Source organism: Larus michahellis, chromosome W, assembly GCF_964199755.1.
Source record: "Larus michahellis chromosome W, bLarMic1.1, whole genome shotgun sequence".
Lineage (NCBI taxonomy): Eukaryota > Metazoa > Chordata > Aves > Charadriiformes > Laridae > Larus > Larus michahellis.
In genome coordinates this window covers 3111884-3134847 of record NC_133929.1, presented here as the reverse complement: position 1 = coordinate 3134847, position 22964 = coordinate 3111884, and the positions used below count along the sequence as shown (strand labels likewise).

At 56.9% G+C, this 22964-nt stretch overlaps 1 protein-coding gene across 12 annotated transcripts; it reads right to left on the bottom strand.

Moving 5' to 3' along the window:
* Positions 1–1414: 1414 nt before the first annotated feature.
* On the bottom strand, positions 1415–19497 carry LOC141735559 (transmembrane protein 8B-like). Of its 12 annotated transcripts, XR_012584779.1 has the most exons (14): positions 19299–19495; positions 16288–16477; positions 15563–15770; positions 15141–15274; positions 14753–15012; positions 14143–14498; positions 13721–13817; positions 13391–13514; positions 11992–12134; positions 11614–11792; positions 11390–11536; positions 11199–11315; positions 10535–10976; positions 1415–2991 (listed from the first exon to the last, which is right to left on the bottom strand). XR_012584779.1 is itself a non-coding variant. In XM_074568543.1 (13 exons), the coding sequence occupies exons 1-13, from the start codon at positions 19486–19488 to the stop codon at positions 10641–10643; spliced, it is 2481 nt and encodes an 826-aa protein (XP_074424644.1). In that variant the 5' UTR covers positions 19489–19497; the 3' UTR covers positions 10475–10640. The 12 variants fall into 12 exon arrangements, 11 of the variants coding, with proteins under 11 accessions (XP_074424648.1, XP_074424646.1, XP_074424644.1 ...); XM_074568543.1 differs by lacking the exon at positions 1415–2991 and having other exon boundaries at positions 10475–10976; positions 19299–19497; XM_074568544.1 differs by lacking the exon at positions 1415–2991 and having other exon boundaries at positions 10475–10976; positions 11399–11536; positions 19299–19497.
* Positions 19498–22964: the final 3467 nt, after the last annotated feature.

Genomic DNA, 22964 nt, shown 5'->3' with positions numbered 1-22964 from the left:
CCAGAGGGACAGAAAAGCCTGGAGTTGCTCAGGGTGGCAAGATAAGGGCATCAGGCACTGAACTTGACCATTAAAAAAAATTACCTCTCATCACTCACACCGAGTACCACATTGGCACTTGGAGACTGGGGTCTATGGCAGCAGCTGCAGCACAAACCCAGGACAGGGGAGCCCATATGCAGGGCAATGCACAGGAGAGCAAGGGAGTCAGCTGCTGCAGCTCTTGCTGCAAGGATACACGAGAGCCGCACCACACTATCTGAAATGGGCCCCGAGCTGGGTCCAGCTTGAAGGATCAGCTTCCAGCTTGAAGGATTGCAAGGGCTCTGAAATACCAGGTTTAATAACACCTAATTATAATGACGATATTCTTACAGCAGAGCAAAATCAGAAAGAAAAACCAAAAGGAGGTTGTAAATAAGACACTCCCCACCCTTGCCTGCTGTGGCTTGTAGGGTGAGCCCTTTCCTTTGGGTTTATCCACTGTGCAGAAGCTTTCAGTGCTTTCCCAGGTTGCTGCATGCCCTGGGGTCCCTGCGCTGGGTCCTTCTCTCTGCCCTTCTCAGTATCCCCAGTACCTGGATGGCCCCAGCCTAGTTCTCCAGTAGTGACACCCCTTTTCCCTCCCTGAGAGCCTATTCATGGGGAAGGAGTCCCCTGCTCTGCCTTGACCCAGGCTTCCTTGTCCTTAAACCCCAGCTGGTAGGAAGACACAAGAGCACCAAATCTGCTTGTCCTCTTTTAGATTGATTTTCTCCTACCAGGCCTCCTATTATGGCTGTCAGGGAATGGTTACCAGCCATGTGCATCCTCAGCCTGACTCAGGAAGGTTCTTGGGCAAGGCTTGCTAGCAGCCTCCCTCACACCACAGCAGCAGATAGCAAGTCTGTGCATTCCTGCCTGGCACTGTCAGCTTTGGTCCCCTGTGGAAGGGGGTACACTGGTGTGGGATGCTTCCAACTGCAGACTCAAGCAGGCTAGGGGCAGGACCTTTGATGGATAAAAAGTTCCTGCATCCGATTTTGGGCAGGAGTGAGTCAGAACAAGGAGAGGTGGAGGGCAGGGGTCCTGCTCCTGCAGAGCCATAAAGCTGGGTGGGAGGCAGGGACAGAGGAGCTTGCTGCCTCCATTAGCACATGGAGCTGCTCCAGCTCCACATTCCTGAGCCGTTCGGCAATGTTTCTGTGGAGGCCCACAGCCCCCACTGGCTCTGCTGACAAGGAATGAAATGCATTTTGGGTCCAGAGCAAGGGAGACTGCTGGCAGTGGGAAGGAAGTAGTGGAGGCGCCTGTACGTGCCATTGCTGTCCACCCAAAAGCACCAGCAAAGCTGCAGAACCAAAGGGATGAGGAACACCCTGCCATAAAAAGGGCTTTTTGAATATTTCATACACAGTGGGACCTGCTGTTGTCCCAAAGCGGGGTCGTTTACCCAGTGTGCAGACGCCAATATACACACAGAGTAGAGGTATTATCTATTTATTTCATTTCTGCAGAGATGGGTGCTAGGTGGTAATCCACAAAGCTAGGAATATTTATGCAGTTCAAAACACAGAAATACACACCCTTAATTATAATTATTGGTTAGTACTTTATCTTAACAATTTCTATTGGTTAGTGCAGTCTCTCGCTTTCATTTAAAGTTACAAGGTCCTTTAACTGATGTGTGCATGCTCCAGCACCGGGGGGAGGGTAGTCCAATTCAGTCTCCAATTGAGTTGGTGGTCGCAATCTCCCACTGCCACCTTTACCTTTCCCCCAGTTACTGCAAATTTTTGTTGACTTTATGCCTTATCCAGCAGCTGTCTGGTTTTCAGCTGGTTTCAGCACCTCCTCTGGTGGGATGTTCCTTATTATCAGCCTTCTGTTCTTCTTCAAGGGTATATTCATTAGCAAGGTGTTTATTGTATATTATTACAATATTATTGTATTGTATTGGTATAACCAAGTGTCTAGTTTTACAGGGCCTTGTGACCTTTTTACAGCTCTTTATTCTTACTTAATGAGAGATTCTACCTTCTGAAATATATTTTACATTTTTAAAAGTACATTCTACTGTTACCAAAGACAGGCCTCTGCTTTGTTTATAACTATGTGCTAACTAAAATGTTGTCTGTTTCTGTGGGAAAGTAACAGAAGATCAGGAGAGGGCATTTTAAGGACCCAAAAGGGTACCGGTGGGCCTTTGGCATAGCTGCCTTGGAGACGGAGGAAGTTAAACAGTTGTCTACCTTGCCTGGTCTCTCGGAGGACCCTTCTGTTGTGGGGCTGTTGAGGGTCAAAGAACAACAGGTGCCGATCGCTACCACAACGGTGCATCATCAGCAATATCGCACTAACCGAGACTCTCTGATTCCCATCCATAAGCTGATTCGTCACCTAGAGGTTCGAGGAGTGATCAGCAAGACTCGCTCACCCTTTAACAGTCCCATATGGCCGGTGCGAAAATCTAATGCAGAGTGGAGGCTAACTGTAGACTATCGTGGCCTGAATGAAGTCACGCCACCGCTGAGCGCTGCCGTGCCGGACATGCTAGAACTGCAGTACGAACTGGAGTCCAAGGCAGCCCAGTGGTATGCCACAGCTGATATAGCCAATGCATTCTTCTCAGTCCCTTTGGCAGCAGAGTGCAGGCCACAGTTTGCTTTCACCTGGAGGGGCGTCCAATACACCTGGCATCGACTGCCCCAGGGGTGGAACACAGCCCCACCGTTTGCCATGGACTGGTCCAGACTGCACTGGAACAGGGGGAAGCTCCAGAACATCTGCAATACATTGATGACATCATTGTATGGGGCAACACAGCAGAAGAAGTTTTTGAGAAAGGGAGTAAAATAGTCCGAATCCTTCTGAAAGCTGGTTTTGCCATAAAACGAAGTAAGGTCAAGGGACCTGCGCAGGAGATCCAGTTCTCAGGAATAAAATGGCAAGATGGACGCTGTCAGATCCCAATGGATGTGATCAACAAAATAGCAGCTATGTCTCCACCAACTAGTAAAAAGGAAACACAAGCCTTCTTAGGCATTGTGGGCTTTTGGAGGGTGCATATCCCAGATTACACTCTGATTGTGAGCCCTCTGTATCAAGTGACCCAGAAGAAGAACGACTTTAAATGGGGTCCTGAGCAATGACAAGCTTTTGAACAAATCAAACAGGAAACAGTCCATGCAGTGGCCCTGGGGCCAGTCCGGGCAGGACCAGATGTTAAAAATGTGCTCTACACCCCAGCCGGGGAGAACGGCCCTTCCTGGAGACTCTGGCAGAAAGCACCAGGGGAGACCCGAGGTCGACCCCTAGGGTTTGGGAGTCGGGGATGCAGAGGATCCGAAGCCCGCTACACTCCAACGGAAAAAGAGATGTTGGCAGCATATGAAGGGGTTCGAGCTGCTTCGGAAGTGGTTGGCACAGAAGCACAGCTCCTCTTAGCACCTCGACTGGATGGTCAAAGAAAGGGTCCCCACCACACATCATGCAACTGATGCTACATGGAGTAAGTGGATTGCACTGATCACACAGCGAACTCGAATGGGAAACCCCAGTCGCCCAGGAATTCTGGAAGTGATCATGGACTGGCCAGAAGGCAAGGATTTTGGAATGTCGCCAGAGGAGGAGGTGACGTGTGCAGAAGAGGCCCCACCATATAATAAACTGCCAGAAAATGAGAAGAAATATGCCCTGTTCACTGATGGGTCCTGCCGCATTGTGGGAAAGCATGGAAAGTGGAAGGCTGCTGTGTGGAGTCCTACACGACGGGTTGCAGAAGCCAGTGAAGGACAAGGTGAATCGAGCCAGTTTGCAGAGGTGACAGCCATCCAGCTGGCTTTGGACGTTGCCGAGTGAGAAAAAGGGCCAGTACTTTATCTCTACACTCACTCGTGGAGGGTGGCAAATGCTCTGTGGGGGTGGCTACAGCAGTGGAAGCAGGGCAACTGGCAGCGCAGAGGCAAACCCATCTGGGCTGCCGAACTGTGGCAAGATATTGCTGCCCGGATAGAGAATCTGGTTGTGAAAGTACGCCACGTAGATGCCCGTGTACCAAAGAATCGGGCCACGGAGGAACATCAGAACAACCAGCAGGTGGATCGGGCTGCTAGGATTGGAGTGGCTCAGGTGGATCTGGACTGGCAACATAGGGGCGAACTATTCATAGCTCGGTGGGCCCATGACTCCTCAGGCCATCAAGGGAGAGATGCGACATATAGATGGGCTCGTGACCGAGGGGTGGACTTGACCATGGACACTATTGCACAGGTCATCCATGAATGTGAGACGTGCGCTGCAATCAAGCAAGCCAAGCGGTTAAAGCCTCTCTGGTATGGAGGGCGATGGCTGAAATATAAATCTGGGGAGGCCTGGCAGATTGATTATATCACACGGCCACAAACCCGTCAGGGCAAGCGCCCTGTGCTCACAATGGTGGAAGCAACCGCCGGATGGCTGGAAACATACCCTGTGCCCCATGCCACTGCCCGGAACACTATCCTGGGCCTTGAAAAGCAAGTCCTGTGGCGACATGGCACCCCAGAGAGAATTGAGTCAGACAACGGGACTCATTTCCAAAACAGCCTCGTAGACACCTGGGCCAAAGAGCATGGCATTGAGTGGGTACATCACATCCCCTGTCACGCACCAGCCTCTGGGAAGATGGAACGATACAATGGGCTGTTAAAAACTACACTGAGAGCAATGGGTGGTGGGACTTTAAACACTGGGATGCACATTTAGCAAAGGCTACCTGGCTAGTTAACACCAGGGGATCTACCAATCGGGCTGGCCCTGCCCCATCAAAACTTCCACGTACCGTAGAAGGGGATAAAGTCCCCGTAGTGCACATGAAGAATATGTCAGGGAAGACAGTCTGGGTCAGTCCTGCCTCGGGCCAAGGCAAACCCATCCGTGGGATTGCTTTTGCCCAAGGACCTGGGTGCGCTTGGTGGGTGATGCGGAAGGATGGGGAAGTCCGATGTGTACCTCATGGGGATCTCATTTTGGGTGAGAATAGCCAATGAATCAATTTGTGTGTTGTTGATTGCTAAGTAACCCTGCCACTGTATGTCCTCGTTACTATAATTGCTATCAGCTGTACTACAGTAAGAATCACCCAAATTAAGGACAGATGGACTTTGATGAAAAAAAACCAAAAAAAACCCAAAAAAAAGACGAGTAAGCCACAGCGGTGATGGGATCAGAACTGACCTCAGCAGCTGGTGCCCAGCAACTTCCTCAAGATCTACATCTTCAGCCCATGGACTGTGGGCATGAGCCACACCGGATACATCAGCCACAAGCTCCGAAAATACAGCATGCAACAGGCCAGCACCACCCAGCATCTCACCTGCCCTGAGAGACTGTCCTGACAGATGGAGCCCAAAGCCATGGATTAAATGAACTCACCGGACACTTTGGAGGGATGGCCCATAGACTAAGGGCATTATATCCGCATGAATATATATGTGTATATCTACATGACAGGGGAAAGTGGTGGCAATTCATTGGAACCTGTAAGATCTGGGCATGGCATAGATGGTATGGAATAAGGGGTGGATAATGTCCTGGTTCCAATGGGGATAGGGTTAATTCTCCCCAGGACACAGGTATTCCATGCCATGTGAGCCATGCCCACCCTGAGCTGCCAGGGGAGGGGGCAGGAAGTCGAGGGCTGGGGCGTCCCGGGTCCGGTCGGGGAGTGGCGGTTCCGTAATCGTGTTTGTATATTCCTCTGTCCGTGTTATTGTTGTTGTTTTCTTGTTCCCTTTGCTGTTCTGTTAAACTGCCTTTGTCTCAACCCACGAGTTTTGCCTTTTTCTTCCGATTCTTCCCGTATTGGGAAGGCCCGAGCCAGCGGCACGTGGTTCTTTGTTGCCGTCTGAGGCCAAACCACGACAGTTGCATGGCATGCAATTGCCATCTGCAATGACAGACTGTGTCAGGGACGCTGTCTGGTGAGCCTTGACTGTCAAACATGGGCAAGCAGCAGCAGCAGGGCCCAGCAGCCCCACAGGGAGGGCAGGCTGTGGGCAGTGGGCAGAGCATCCCTGCAGTGGGAGTTAGGGGTGGAAGGAGATTGTGGGGGGAAGCATGGTCCCAGCCTTTGGGATACCCATTTCCAGGGAGCATGTATAGGAGCAGGGAATGTCGGACCGATGGCACTGACAGCCCAGCAGGCAAGACGGGGCTGGGACACAGGAGGCTGAACCGTGACAATGCTGTCCTCAGGGCCACCTCCCTCTCCTGCATCGCCTGTGTCCCCTGCAGCCTCCCTGGCAGGACAGAGGCCAAGAAGGCTTGTGCTGCCCCAGGCACCTTCCTGGCTGTGTCTGTTCACATGTCCCTGCAGCCACCCATCCCTGCAGCCATCAGTCCTGGTGGGGCTCAAATTCCCTCACCCCTCCCCAGCATCAAGGAAGCACTCTTCACCAGCTGCTGGGGAGTCAGTTGCCATGGGGATGTCAGATTGTTATAGGGACACTGTTGCCGTGGTTATGCAGTTGCTGTGCCTGGCAGAGGTAGGAATGGAGCATAAGGAAGGCTGTTTGCATTGGGAGAGGGGTAGGAGTCACAGGGACCCCAGTTCTCTGGAGTGGGGGAAAGGCAGAGTCCAGCCTTCGCCCCAAGCGCATCCCCGTGGGGCCGAGGCTGGAGACCATGGGGAACGCACTGGCAATGCTCACCCAGCCCCATAGGGATGGACGGGTTGGTGTTCCTGACCCTGCAATGAAGGGTAGGTAGCTGAGGGGACCTGGGGTCTCCCATGGGGTGTCCCAGCACACTATCAGTGAGGTTTGGTGGGAGAGACAGTGCCGCACACCCTGTGCTGGGTGTCCCACAGGAGAGGGCAGCTTCACCAGGACAGGAGTAAATAAAGAGTGAGGGGACCGTGGGGTGGATCAGAAAAAAGGACAGACGGGAACTGAGAATTTTAGTCCTATTTCAAGTAGGACTCGGGAACATTCCCAAATGGCGTTACAAGCGCCTTTAAGACAAACAGTAGGGGTCGACAATGCACCAGTTTTTGTACATGTCCCATTTACCACTTCTGACCTGTTACATGGGAAACAGTCTGTAGGGTCATACCAAGAGAATCCTGAAGAGATGTATCGGCTTTTAGAAACTATTATGCTAACTCACAACCCCAACTGGGGAGATACGCAGACTCTACTGAATACCTTTTTTACTGCAGAGGAAAGGAGAATGGTATTAGACAAGGTGAAAGAAGAGTGAGGAAAAAGGAATAGACAGGAGGAACCTAATCAGTACTTGCCTTTGAAGGTAGACCCAGAATGGGATCCAAACTTTGGATTACGGAAAGCTAAGTTAAAGCAATACCAGACTCTGAGGAACATCAGAACAATCAGCAAGTGGATCAGGCTGCAAAGATTTTCCAGACAGATTTGGACTGGGAACATAAAGGTGAACTGTTTTTAGCTCGGTGGGCCCATGACACTTCAGGCCATCAAGGAAGGGATGCAACATACAAATGGGCCCGTGACCGAGGGGTGGATTTAACCATGGACACTATTGCACAGGTTATCCACAACTGTGAAACATGCGCCGAAATCGAGCAAGCTAAAAGGTTAAAACCTTTGTGGTATGGGGGATGACGGCTGAAATATAAGTATGGGGAGGCCTGGCAAACTGACTACATCACACTCCCTCAAACCCACCAGGGTAAGTGCTATCTGCTTGCTATGGTAGAAGGAAGCACCGGATGGTTGGAAACCTACGCCGTGCCCCATGCTGCTGCCCAGAATACCATCCTGGGCCTTGAAAGGCAAGTCTCGTGGCGACACGGTACTCCAGAAGGAACTGAGTCAGACAGTGGGACTCATTTCAAAAACAGTCTTATAAGTAATTGGGCAAAAGAACATGGCATTGAGTGGGTATAGCAGATCCCCTGTCATGCACCAGCTTCTGGGAAAATTGAACGGTACAATGGACTATTAAAAACCACCCTGAAAGCAATGGGGGGTGGATCCTTCAAAAATTGGGACAAGCCTTTAGCACAAGCTACCTGGTTAGTTAACACCAGGGGATCCATCAATCGAGCTGGTCCTGCTCAGTCAGACCTTTTACATGCAGTAGAAGGGGATAAAGTCCCTGTGGTGCATGAAAGGGATATGTTAGGGAAAACCGTTTGGGCTTTTCCTGCCTCAGGCAAAGGCAAACCCATTTGTGGGACTGTGTTTGCTCAAGGGCCTGGATGTACTTGGTGGGTGATGCTGGAGAATGGAGAAGCTCAATGTGTGCCTCAAGGAAATTTGACCCTGGGTGAGAATACTCAGTTCTGAGTCTGCTAGGATAGATGAGACTCTGCACTTATGAACTAAATGGACTTAATGAACTCTTGTGTATAGAGACAAATCATACATGACTGATCTCTATATATCTGTATATGTATATATTTGATGGATAAGAAGTATTAGTGATCTGAGCATGATGCCAATGGTATGGACTAAGGGGTGGAATGTCCTGGTTCGGGGTGGAGCAGAGCCCACTTTCTGTTCAGGGAGAGAGGCTCTTGCTCACACTTGTTGCTGTGGCAACCAGGGTCAGCTGACCTGGCTGTTTACCCCATGGAGGGGTCCCACCTGTGGGGAGGAGTGGACAGGTCAGGTGACCCAAGCTGACCAATCGGGTATTCCAGCCCATCTGCCCTGCTCAGGATAAAAGCTGAGGGAGGAAAGGCATCAGGCTGGCTCTTCTTCAGTGGACTGCTTCTCTGATGTCTCTCTTTCTTCAGTGATTGACAGCTGAGGAGGGCCCTGTCAGCTCATCTGCCTTTTGATCCCGGTCAGGGTGTTCCAGTTCCCATTTGTCACTGAGCCCAGTCTGGAACTTTCCCAGTGCCTGCCAGTGACATCTTCCTAGGAACTTGATCCTGTTTTGTATATATTTACTTATATTGTGTTTGTTTCCTTATCTTATATCCTTTTTTTATTTTATTATTGATTTTTCATTTAAGTAGTTCAGGTTTTTCTAAACTCATAACTTACTTTATCTCTCTTCTTCCTCTCCTTGGAGCGAGAGGTAGGGGAGAGCATCTGTCATCTTGTCACTGGCCAACCCGGCCCAAACCATGACACAGAGAAAGGGCTGGAGCATGAAATCTCAGGGGGAGGGGGGCAGTGGGTGCAGGTCCTCCTGACATGTTTCCATGCTAGGCTGGCTCCTCATGGCCATTGCCCCCTGCACAGCCTAGAGGGTTGGGCAGCAAAGTCCTGAATCTGCTGCCACTGTTGTAACCCTTGCCACCTCACCCCTGCTCCTGCCCACTCTGCTCTGACCTGCTGGGGCCCAGCTTCCAAGCAGCAGGTTTAATTAGATTGCAATCCTATTATGGTGCTGCCTGCTTGCAGTTGCTAATCCTATTAGGCATCCAGTAAATCTTCCTGCGCTTGGGCTCTGTCCCCAGAGTTCAGGGAGGTGGGGCTGCTGGTGAGTGGCTCTGCTGAGTCAGGATGTGACTGCCGGGATGTAGAGCTTTGCCTGTGGACTCACCACAAAGATCCCTGTGGAGTTGGGAAGAGCCTGGGGGGTTGGCGCAGTCCCCTGCAGGGGTGAGAAGGAGCAGTGGGTTTTCCTCTCTCCTTTCTGGTCCATCTTGCCCCCTCTGAGCTGAAGGGACAGTGTGGAAATGCCCTGTCCTTGAGCCACGTGCACAGCTCGGGTGTTTGCTGCCACCACACCACGGTCATCACTGGCTCAGGTGGGTGCTGAGCCTGTGGGTCTGACCCTGGGGGGGGGCAATGAGGAACAGAGGCTGAGACAGGGTTGCCCCAACCAGATATGGGGGGTACAGGCCATGCAATGCCCCCTCCCGCTGATACTCAGTGTCCTGCAGAGACAGGGCCGTTGCTCATGGCTGGTGGCACTGACAGGGACACAGGGTTGCCACTCCACTGCTCCTGGGTGGGTGCACCCATGTGTGAGGCACCACGGGGGGCTGATCCAGGCAGAGGGGTGACATGAATGGGGCTGTGGCCCTTACAGACAGTGCACTCAGCCCCGTGCATTGCCACAGCAGGCAGCACCAGGACTACTCCCCACTGGCAGCTTCCCCCAGGGCTACAGGCTCCCTACTGTCCTGCCAACTTGAGGAGGACCCTGGCTGCCCTGGCACAGCATGTCTCCACATGGATCAGGCATTACAGCCATCCCACGAGAGCTCAGTACCACGGTGAAGTTCTCCCAGCTCTGCAGTCTGCCCTGCAGTGAGACAAAAGGCTGGAGCCCCTGCTCCCCCACCTTGTCAGCCACTTTGCTCCATCCTGGAGTTGCGTCAGCCCCAGAGAAGCCCACCACAGAGCAGAAGCTCTTGCCATAGGACCCTGAGCAAGAGCAGTTGCCATTCCCCGCTCTGTATCCAGCCATGTCCCCTGAGCACTTCCATAGCCCTGCAAAGAGGAGTGTGCGGCCCCAGCTCAGCCTCGAGCCCCCCAGCTCTGTACCGAACTGAGCCACAGCAACTCCTGGAGACAAGTTCAACAAGGCTGTAATTGTAAGAACGGGGCAGCACAGGTGGCTGTGCGCTCACCTGGAAGAGTCCTGGTGCTCCCAGGATGGGTGGCTGGTAAAGAGAGCGGGTGCTGGGCCTTGTGGGGCTGCTGTCTGTGACAGAGGAGTCCAGGCTGCCAACAGCATCAGCTGGTACAAATGCTGTTGATGGAGGCCATCGCTGTGTCGACAAGCCCCAGCTCCTCCTGTTCATTGATGCAGAGCTGGTACCTGCAGCCCTTGCGCCGGGGCAGGGGTCCCAGGCGCCCATTGGGTTTGGCACGGGGCGGCAGCAGGAAGCCAACGCTGCTGGCGATGAGCAGGTGCCAGATGCTGTGGATGTAGAAGTAGTTCTCCTTTGTCTCCACAAAGGCATAGAGCAGCACAGCGGCTGCTGCAATCAGCACTCCCGGGCACAGGTAGAAAGCCCAGCGCTTCCAGGTCGGCGGGTAGCAGTGGCGGCGCCGGATGGTGCGAGCTGTCTGAAGTGGGGAAAGCGGGGGGCTGGAAGAGGCAGCCCTCGCAGGGATGGGTGCGGGCCCTCTGCTGTGGTGCTATGTCCCCCATGAGCCAGGGAAGGTCGTTCATGGGGAAGGGTGAAGGCAGCAGAGGGGAGATGCTGGCAGGGGAGTGGGGCTGGACAGGATGCAGAGCACGGCTGGGATGGGGATGTAAGGGGATGGGTGGGGACAGCATCTCCTTACCCAGGCGATGGCCATGATCCCTAAGGCAAAGAGGCTGGGCCCCAGCAGGTTCCAGAGCCCGTGGCGGTCCATCTGCAGAGCCATGGAGAGCAGCATGGCCCCCAGCAGGTACAGCACCTATGGGGCAATGGGGCACATGTCAGGATGGGTCTCTTCCCTAGCCATCCCGCATGCCCCCTTCCCCCATTTGCCTGCTTGACCACAGGCTGGAGCCGGGCCATGGCGATGACGGTGACCCAGACAGACATAAGGGAGCCCAGGAAGTCGCAGAACTGCAGCACATCGTACTCCATGATGCAGAACACTACGATGCCAGGCTGGTCACAGGCGTGGTAAAACTGGGGTGGGGGGAAAGGGTGTGAGAGCTGCCCCACACAGCACCGGCCCATCACCTGCCCCCCGACCCTGCACTCACAGTGGAGAAGAACATGGTGAAGATGTAGATGGCAGCTTCTAGGAGGCAGTGGCTGCGGATGGCAATGGCCACAGGAGGCACAAACATGACATTGCTGAGGCACAGCAGCAGCGTGGAGAGGAGCTGGAAGCCATAAGAGAAAGCCTCGGCATTGTCCGTGCAGCCCCAGCCATTCCAGCCTGCGGCCAGGGAGAGCCACTGTTACCCCTGCAGCACCCACCAGTGGCTGAGGAGGGAGCAGGGAAGACCCTCTCCAGCACCCTGTGTAAAGCCGGCGCAGGAGGACTAAGGGGGTACGCAACCCCTGGGGAGGAGGGGAGGATGCCAGGGGGGTCCCTGGGTGCAGCGGGCACTGTGGGTGCCTGGGGAAGCTCTCACCAGCTTTGCACTCGCAGACAGCATACAGGTAGTTGTTGGTGCGCAGCAGCTTGCACTGGCCATAGATGCCACAGTCATTGATGCAGGGCGAGAGGTAGGCACGCAGGTACACCTCAGCCGTCACATTGGTGCAAGGCTCGAACCTGCAGCACAGGAGAAGGGGGTCAGCCTTTGCCCTGCACCCCTCAAGCAGCTCCCACCTCCAACAGAGGCACCCACCACACCCAGACGTTGCTGTCTATGGGAGACCCAGGGACTCAGCAAGCGCAGAAATGAGCTGCTTTGGTGCTACACATGGCAGCTCAGAGCTGGTCCCCAAGGATCTTTGCACTGCAATTGTCTGTGCCAGGCTGGGTGAGCAGGAGGAACGCAGCTGTGCTTAGACCCACTTTGCCTTTAGCAATGCTATTGGCTCCTATTTTGTTTGGATTTTGCTGTGCAAACACCGTGCCTTGCAATGCCCATGTGTGACCATGTCATGGAGGGACCAACTGCAACTGGCAATTCAGCGTGAACTAGAAACGCAGCAGAGGAGTCAGAGCAGGCACACCACCTCCGCTGCCCCACACCTCCCATGCACACAGCTCTGGGCACACCTAGCACCTTGACAGCCTCCAGCACGCAGGAGCACAGACAGGCCCACATCCAGACAGCATGTGCCAAGTGCTGCCTGTGCACACATAGGCACACATACATGGGGCATGTCTGCACGTGTCTGCTGTTCCTGCATGTGTTCACACAGCCAAATCTGCACACACAAAGAATACACGCAGCCCTGTCTGCTTGCACAAACCTGAATTTGCACGCAGTGCTGTCTGCATGCATGCACTGAACACACACAGAGCCCCATTTGCACGGCAGAGCCCCCCATGGACTCACATGCACAGACACACGCACACAACAATCCCTCCTCCGTAGGGCTCTCAGACAGACACACAAGCCAAGAGCAGAGGTACAGGCATGGGACCAGTCCCTGGAGATGCTGAGTGGAGCAGGGACACAGCAGCCTGACCAGAGCTGCCCCCTCATACACACAGCCAAGCCTTGTCCTCGCAGTGACAGCCCAGTCCCCTCCTGGGCATGAGTACAGATGGGCACTGCTGCAGAGACAGACAGGCACCAACAGATGCGCAGCATTCACAAGCTGACAGGTGCTTCCTAACCAAGAGACAGAGGGAAGAGACGTGGGGACCCACAGATGGTCAGGGAGGTGCAAGCTAGAGCCATCCGTGCCCACACAGGCACTCACATGGTGACACACAGCCCGCAAAGCCATGTGAGCAGTGACATGCTGGGCAGGGACCAGGTACATCCATGGACCCACAGCACACATGGATGCAGGCCATGGTGGGGACGTCCCCTCTGGGCACACAGGGAGGGGACATGCTGGGGCTCTTACCCATGCTCTGTGGCACAGAGCAAGCGCAGGCTCAGGTACCAGCTGCCCGTCTGGGGGTAGGGAATCCGCAGGCGGCTGAGGCTGGCCGTGGCATTGACAGAGAGCAGGAAGCCTGCCAGGGACTCTGCAGGCAGGGAAAGCTCCAGGTGAGCAAGGCAGGGGGCAGCCCCTTCCCCTGGGCAGAGCTAGGATAGGGCACCCCGTGCCAGGCTCCAGGGACAGATGCACCCATGGTCTCTGCCTTCTCCCACCCAGCCTCTCACTGGACACATGGGGGGGGGGGGTGACCCCCACGGCCGTGGCAGGATGGACATGCACAGCCCAGCCTACCCGCCTCACAGGTGACCGATGCATTGTCACTGGACATCAGCGGGACTTCATGGTTCAGACACCCAAACACTGTTGCATTCTCGCCACACAGGGAGCTCTGACAGCAGAGGAGGAGATGGCCTTAAACCAGTGCTGGGGATGTCCCCTGCTCTGACAGCACCCGGCTTGTGGTACACCACCTAGCAGGTGCCCTAGCCCACTGCCCATCACCTAAGAACACCCCAAATCCAGGCCATCATCCTGCCTTTAGAGCACCCTAATCTGTGCTCTATCACCCAAGAGCTCCCAAACCATGGCCCATGACCCAAGAGCACCCCAAATCCTGTCCCTCGCCTTGCTGCAGCCCTGATATCACCCATCTCCCAGCCCGTCCCCCCCCCGCGCTGCCCTGCCCCGTCTGGGGCATGGCGTGGCCACCTCACCACATTTAGCCGCAGCTCCAGGTTGAGCACTCCACCACTATCCAGCACCGGTAGGAGGTTGATGACGAAGACAGCGGGGCGGTCAGGTGGCACTGACACGTTGGGCCCAAAGAAGATGTAGAAGTGGACGGAAAAGGTGTCCAGCTCATTGCGTAGTGTGGGGCGGACTGGCCAGCACAGCTCACTGGCAGGCGAGATGGTGGGGATGGGGACCGGGTGCTTCGTGCCATTGGGACTGGTGGGCAGAGGGCTGTCTCCCAGCACCAGCTCACCCACAGAGCCGAAGGAGTGGGGCATGTTCATGGAGGTGCTGGAGGGCAGGAAGGGTGGACGGGCCAGGCTGGGTCGGGAGCAGTCTGCAGGGCAGAGCCATCAGCCTGGGCACCACACAGCCACTCCAGCCCCCTCTTAGCTCCCATCTCCCCTTCTTGCCCACCACTCACCTGCATCTGCAGCCCAGCCCCAACCCAGTGTCCCCATCCCAGCAGAGCTGGGTATCACCCTGCACCCAGATGGGGCCAGACCCTGCAGGCATCCTTTGCCCCTCCACCAGTTGCCCAAGCAGAGTCAAGACCATGCCCCCCACCCGGACCTCCCCATGCACCCTCACCTGTGAGCTGCACGGTGACCTGGAAGGAGACAGTGCCTGGCACCCCAGGGTGTTTCTCCACCAGCACGTAGTACCAGTGCTGCCAGAAGGGCAGGTCCAGTACCAGCTGGCAGGGAGCGTGCTCCTGGCAGTCCAGCGCTGTGGAGTTGTGCATGGGGGGAGCTTTGGCCCGCACGCGCAGCCAGAGTGGGCAACCCTCAGCCCCGCGGCACTGCAGTACCTCCACCAGCACACGTGATGTGTAGCTGGGCACGAACACCCTGGGGACAGCAGTGTCAGGTCCTGCCCCTCAGTGCAGAGGGGCTGGGGAGGCAAGACAGAGGGATAGGGCACCCTAAGCTCCCTACCCTGGGGATGCCTCCTCCTTAGGAGACCCCCTCACACTCACTTGTAGAGGCAGGAGTGGTTGTGGGGGGCCATGCTCTGCTTGGTGAAGTAACCAGGGTACAGCACGGCAATGTTCACCATGCGCTGCACGATGAGCTGTGGCTGGAAGAGATACTGGCACTCCTCGTAGAGCCCCTGCACCAGCAGGACAGTCAGCATGGAGCAGGGGGAGAATGGCCGCACAGAGCCACCAATCCCCAGCTGCTGACCCCACACTGCAGCAAGGGGCTGGGGTGCAGTCTGCCCAGGTGCCCTCCATCCAGATGTGCCCAGGACCCCCACCAAGAGATGTGGTAGTCCTCTTGCCCCCCATGTGCCCCACTTGGGACACCTGCCCTGGGCACTGCCAGCCCAGGACAGTCAGGCCCCAGCAGAGCCCTGCAGCAAGCCCTGCCACTCCACAGTCCCCCCCAAACCCTTCACCTTGACAGAGATCTTGCCCTCATCTTTGGGCAGGTGGGCAGCCAGGAACCAGTCCCCAGGCAGCGGGCTGGTGACATTGAACACCTCTGTGGTGCGGTTGGGCAGGGTCCAGGTGAGGGTCAGTGTGAAGGAGCCAGGGACAGCTGTGTCCCTGGGGAAGTGCGTGTGCAGCGGGTTAATGACGGAGGGAGCTCCTGAGCGGAAATACCTGCAAGAAAGACAGCAATTAGCAGGGTGAAGGGTGGGCATCATGGCAAAGTCAGCCTGCCCTACATGTGGAGGTCTGTCCTCCATGCGATTAGGAAGCTCAAAGACATGATGGGGAAGTCATCTGTAAGCTGGGACCTTGCTGGAGATTGTCAGCTTCCTTGGGTGGGTGTTCAAGAAAAACTGTTCATGTATGAAATGCACAAAAGAGTGGAGCCTGCAACTGTCCTGGGAAGATGAATCATGGGGAGTGAGTGTGCGTACGCACGCGCGTGTGTGTGAATATATGTGCATATATGCATGTGTGTGCATGCATCTGTGCACACATGTGTACCTGCATATATGTGCATGTGTATGTATGAGTGCCCCTCTGTATGTGTGCATGCATGTACATACATGCACATGTGCATGTGCAAGAAGCAGACAAGAGCAGGCAGGCTCCAAGGCAAGTCCAGGCAGGGGGCAGCAGGGGCAGGCAGAGGCAGGAAGGAAACAGACAGGGCAGGCTGCTTACTCACACGGTGATGCTATGGTCTGGGCATTGGTCCCCAAAGGTGCCACCCTGCTCCTTGAAGGTGATGAGGTTCCAGACAGCGATGACTGTATCCTCAGGGATGTGGAAGTGGAAGAGCTCAATGCTGGCAAAGGAGCGGAAGGGGCTGAGCTTGCGTGGTGTGCAGGTGAAATAGTCAGTCACGAAGAGCCCATCTGTGGAGGAGACCCAAGGGGCTCTCAGCAGGATGGGGGGCTCTGGGGGTGCAGCACCCCTCCCAGACCAGGCCCACCCAGGATCTGAACATGCCCCAAAACCAGCAACCCAGAGGCAGGAGGGGCTGGGGCTGTGACATTTCAGTGTGTCCCCAGGGATGATGTCAGCGGTCCCAGCTGCATCTCCCAGCCCTGGCACAGTCTGCATCATCATGCCTGATTCAACATTGCCTCAAGCCCAATTCCTGGAGCTGTGGGCACTCATCCTCTGGAGCCTGAGGAGCCTCAGGCTCTGCCCAGGTACAGCCCACCTCTTTCAACTCATTGTCCTCTTCAGTGAGGACCTGCTCCCTGCATTTTACCTGTAATAAAGGGCCATTCCTCATGGCTCCAGCTCTGCCCCAACAGGTCAGCTCCCACAGGGACACACAGATTTCCCCCTTCTCTCTGCCTGCCGAGGAGGCTCAGCACAGAGCCCATTACAAACCACAGAGTCACACCCTAGAGACACAAGAAGAAGGAGCAAGCAGTGCACTTCCTGCAGAGCCCCCCAGCTCTCCTGTGGTTTGCAGAGGAGAAATGGTGCACATATATGTGCACATATGCACACATAGGTGCTGTCTGCATGCACGGCAAAGTGGAGGCGTGCACACCCACATGCATGGGTGCATGTGGCTGTGCACAGCCCCATACCTGCAAGACACTTCCTGCAAGCCCACAGCACTCACTGGGGCCATATCTCCCTGCCCAACTGTCCAACAGTTTGATTTCTAGGGATTTCCAGGAGCTCCAGCAGCAGAGAGGCAGACACTTCCTTGGCACAGCAGAGACAAGGGAGAACTGGTCTCCAGACAGCAGCTGTAACTTCACCCTACCATTGCCGCACTTCCCCACTTCCCCAGTGCCAGCTTGGGAGACCCATCCATTATTCCCTAGAGATGCACCAAGGATGAGATGCACCTCCCTACAAGCTGCTGGCAAGAGGGATGACAGCAGAGGATGGTCTGGGAGCAGGGCTGTGCCCAGGAGGATTCATCTAGTGGGGAGTGGGATAGCTGAGAAGGGCTGCTTTGCACAGTGTGCACCTGGCTGGGAATGCGTGCGTGTGCATGTGTGTTTCTGCTGCGTGCGTGCAGCCCCAGCTGGCTGTACACTAACACTCATCTGCTTTCTTGCCTGGAACAAAGACAGCTCTCCCTCCCCTTTGCTGCCAGACAACACAAGCCAGGCATGAAATAACTGTCTCAGTGCAAGAGCACCCGATCACAATTTCCACACCATGAACCACCAAGCCATTCCACAGCTCCCCTCCCCACGTGGGGACAGTGACCTGGCAGAGGACCCCAGGGAGGGGGGGATGTTGAACGCAATTCCAGGAGATGGCATGGGGGAAAGCACTTGGAGCCTTCTGGTCCCAGTGTGGTTCCCCATGCCCGCTCACCTGGGGCAAAGCAAGGGAAGCCAGCTGGAGGCAGAGGGGTCAGACTGAAGCCCCGTGGCAGTGTGGCCAGGGCACAGGGGAAGGTGCTGGAGGACGGAGGGGGATTTCCTATACATAGAGGGGAGAAAGCAAGTGCCCCTCTGCTCCAGGCCAGCAGCCGAAGCCGGGGGACCACCCCGCGCCGGGACCGCAGCCCCAGGTCGCGGCCGGTGGACAGCACCGCGGACAGCTCCCGCGGTTGCCCCACCGCTGCCCTATAGGGGTCCCTGCCCTGCAGCCCGGCCCCGCGGCACGGGCAGCCCCCGGCCAGCTGCCCCCCTCCCCAGGAGATCCCTCACCCTCGTGTAGCCCCCCCGCAGTCCCATCACCAAGCCAGCTCCCGTGCCCCATAGCATGCTCATCGCCTCACATAGTCCCGCCGGAGTGTTCTCCGCACATCCCAGTGCCTCGCTGCACGCACATCCCCCTCTCTGCAGGCTGTCCATCTCTGCTGCCCCACTGTATGCACACAGCCCTCTGCCCTGGGGACCCGCTGCATCTGCAGCCTCCCGGACCCACTGCCCGTGCACCTGCCCGCCCCCCCCCCGGGTGTTCCATTGCATGTGCACTGCCTGCGTCCTCCTGGCACACATACCTCTGTGCCCACTGCATGGGTACCCCATGACCCACAACATGCTTATAGTCATGCCCCACTGCACGTACATCCTTGTGCCCCATTGCATAAGCATCTGGTACCCTCTGCACATGCATCTCCATGGCCCATTATGCAAACAACCCATTGCACCCATATCTCTGTTTCCCATTGCACATGCACCTCGCGCCCCATTGCGCACACACCACACCCAACTGGGCACACCTCTGTGCCTTGTTGCATATGTGTCCCAAACCCCATTGCATGTGCACCCCATACCTTGTTGCACAGACTCACTATGTCCCATTGCATGTGCATCCTGCATCCCATAGCAGGCAGACACTGTACCCCACTGTACACACACCCCTATGCTCCATTCTCACCCACCCCCTGCTCCATTGCATGCACATCCCACATCCCATTGCTTGTGTACCTCATACCCAATCGAAAGCACATCCCTGTGCCCCACTGCACACTCCCCCCACGCCCCACAGCATGCAGACACCCACCCCATGGCATATGCAGCCTGCACCCCATTGCGTTTGTACCTCATTCCCATTGCACAAGCACTCCTGTGCCCCATTGTACATGCACTCTCTGCCCCATTGATCATGCACCCCAAGCTCCGTTGCATGTGCACTCCTGCACACCCCATCCCGTAGTCGTCCCTGTGCCCCGTCGCATATGGGCCCCACACCCGTTGCACGCACACACACACACACCCGCGCCCTCGGCCCCGCGGCACTCACCGGCGGGCGGCGGCAGGAGGCGGAGCGGCAGGAGCAGCAGGGAGAGGCGGAGGAGGGGGGCGAGCAGCCGCCGCTGCCTGCCGTCCCGCCGGTCCATGCCACCGCGCCGGCTTCCGTGGGGCGCGCGCTGGCAGCAGCCCCGCCGCGCACCGGCAGCAGCCCCGCCGCGCACCGGCGCCCATGACGTCATCCGCCCCGCCCCTGCGAGACCATTGGCCCCGACATGCGACACTCGCCGGCGTCAGCGCCCCGTTCTTCCCGGGGTGGTCCCGCCGCTGCTCGGGGCACCGGGGGACAGGCACACGGGCAGGGACGGGGATACGGGCTGGGGGACAGGGACCTAGGGCTGGGGACAAGGATATAGGCTGGGGACAGAGACACGGTCTGGGGGAGGGATACAGGGCTTGGGGACAGGGACACAGGCTGGAGGACAGAGACCTGGGGCTCGGGACAAGGATACAGGCTGGGGACAGGGATATGGACTGGGGGACAGTGGCACAAGCTGAGGCCAGGGACATAGGGCTGAGGAACAGGGGACATGGAGTTGGGATGCGGGTAGCCATGGGGCCAGGCTACAAGGGGGGCACGGGACATAGGTGAAAGGGGCTGTGGGGCTGGGATGTAGGGGGACAAGGGGGCTACAACGCTGTGGGCAAATGGGGTGTTCTGTGGAGAGTGGATGGGAGGCAGTGAGGGCTACCTATGGGGGCTGTTTAATGGGGCTGCATGGTTTTCAAACAGCAGCTACCATCTTATTATAATAAATTAGAATATTTATCTTATAGAAGTGTCTGGGAGAGGTGGTTTGGGCACCGCCTGCAGGGATGAGGGCATCCTGACTGGAAACGATCTCAACGCACTTCCCCAAACTCCCCTGACATCTTCCCCGAAGTCCCCTGAGATCACCATCCTCCTTGGCCATGGCAGAGGCAGGTGGGTGACTCGTGGGCACAGCCCCACTCCTGGGAGTGCTCTGCCTTGCGCCAGCCCTGCTCCCATCCCATGCCCCCATCACAGAGCACCCTAGGAGCTGTGCAGGGAAGCAGCTGCCCCTGGCAGTTCAGCCCGACTGCTCAGCAGCCTCCCCAGATCACAGTCCCCCTCCAGGCATGGCTGGGGGTCCCCTCCCCAGTGCAGACCTCCCAGGTAGGCAGCTCTGCCCTTGGCATGGCTCCAGGGCGGGTGGCTCTGGTACAGAGACTGTATGAGGCCTGTGGTCCTTCCAGGAGCAACCTGGTCCTTCTCTCCTTGGGAAGGGAACAGGGGAGCCTGTCCTCCCCAAGATACTCCCCAAAGGCTCCAGGGTCCCACTGGAGCTCCATGGGACAAAGACCCATTCCCTGTGAGCGACACTGCTGGCTATGGGTACCCATAGGGGTGCTGGGCTAGGTGGGACCCTCATAGGGACCCTGCAGCTGCCCCGGGGGGAGGAAGAGGCACCAGAGACAGGGCAAGAGGGGGGTCCCTGGGGCCAAGCTGGCGTGGGGTCACATGGGAAGGGCAGGGTGAGCTGGGGGGACTGGAACAGTCCTACATTCCCCAACCCTTCAGGAGCTGCCCTGTGGCCCAGCATCCCCCAGGTACGCAGGATGACCCATGACTGTGCAGCCCCCAGGCACCCTACTGCCTCCTGGGGCACGGCAGACCCCTCCATCACAAGTCACGGCCACGGCGGTTCCCTGCAAACCAGGTGGCTCCGGCCACGCAGCACCAGGGCCAGGCGGGCCACGGAGGGCGTTTCCCCTCTGACCGGCCTGGGGGCGAGAAGGGGGAGACAATGCCCACGCCTGCCCGCCCCCCGGTGTGGTCCGGTCCCGATGGCTCCCCCAGTGCCGGTCCCGGACCAGTCCGGTCCCTATCCGGACCGTCCCGGTGCCGTCCCGGGGCCCGCAGCTCCCTCTGGTCCCGGTCCGGTCCCCACGGATCTCCCTGGTCCCGGGAAGATCCGCGTGGCTCCCCTCCGTCCCGATGTGGGCCTCTCCCTGCGGCTCCCCCTGGGCTTGTTCCGCTCCACGCGGCTCTCCCTGATCCGACACGGTCCCGGCATGGTCCCCCGGGCTCCCGCGGGTCCGGTCCCGGTCCGATCCCGTGGCAGCCCCGAACCGTTCCCTTTCTCGGTCTTGGTCACACTCCCTCGCGGCGCCCCCCGCTCTCGGTCCCGATCCTGCTCCAGTCCCCGCGGTTCGCCCGGGTCCCGGCGGCGGAAGCGTGTGCGCTCCCGCCGGACTCCAGGGGAACGGTAGTATTCCGCGGCACTCTGCCGGCGGCGCCGCTCTGGTCCCGCTCCGTGCCCGGGTGCTGATTGGTGCGCATCGCTAGCTGCGCGACGCGGCGGTAGTTCCGGTGGCGGCGCCCTTCTCGCGCGGGCACCGGCTGGTGACTGTCCCCGCCCCGCCCCCGCTTCCCGGCCCGGCCTCTCCCTCTGTGCCCCCAGCCCAGTACCAGCGCCCCCGGGGGCCATGGAGTTCCCGGCCGCTCTCTTCCCCTCCTACTTCCCCTCTTCCCCTCCTACTAACTCTCATTAGGTTATACAGAGAGAAAATTAGGAAGGCAAAAGCCCAGCTGGAGCTCAACTTGGCCACTAACATTAAGGACAACAAAAAAAGCTTTTATAAATACATCAACAGAAAGAGAGCCAGGGGGAATCTCCATCCCTTACTGGATGCCGGGGGGGAAAGCTGCAACCAAGGACGAGGTGAAGGCTGAGATACTGAATGCCTTCTTTGCCTCCGTCTTCAGTAGTCAGACCAGCTGTCCCCAGGGTGTTCAGCCTCCGGAGCTGGAAGATAAGGATGGAGAGCAGAACAACCCACCCATAATCCAGGAGGAAGTAGTCAATGATCTGCTTCTGCACCTAGACGCACATAAGTCGATGGGGCCGGATGGGATTCACCCAAGAGTACTCAGGGAGCTGGCGGGAGAGCTCACCAAGCCCCTCTCCATCATTTATCAACAGTCTTGGTCAACAGGGGAGGTACCAGATGACTGGAGGGTGGCTAATGTGATGCCCATCTACAAGAAGGGTCGGAAGGAGGATCCGGGGAACTACAGGCCTGTCAGCCTGACCTCGGTACCAGGGAAGATCACGGAGAGGATCATCTCGAGTGAGCTCTCACGGCAAGTGCAGGGCAGCCAAGGGATCAGGGCCAGCCAGCGCGGGTTTAGGAAAGGGAGGTCCTCCTTAACCAACCTGATCTCCTTCTATGACCATGTGACCCGCCTTCTGGATGCGGGGAAGGCTGTGGACGTTGTCTATCTGGACTTTGGTAAGGCCTTTGACACCGTCCCCCACAGCATTCTCCTGGAGAAGCTGGCGAATCATGGCACAGACAAGCGTACTCTTCGCTGGGTTAAAAACTGGCTGGATGGCCGTGCCCAGAGTTGGGATTAATGGGGTGAAATCCTCTTGGTGGCCGGTCACCAGTGGTGTCCCTCAGGGCTCAGTTTTGGGGCCGGTTTTGTTTAATATCTTTATCAATGATCTGGATGAGGGGACTGAGTGCACCCTCAGTAAGTCTGCAGACGACACCAAACTAGGTGGGAGTGTTGATCTGCTTGAGGGTAGGAAGGCTCTACAGAGGGACCTGGACAGGCTGGATCGATGGGCCAAGGCCAACTGTGTGAGGTTTAATAAGGCCAAGTGCCGGGTCCTGCATTTCGGTCACA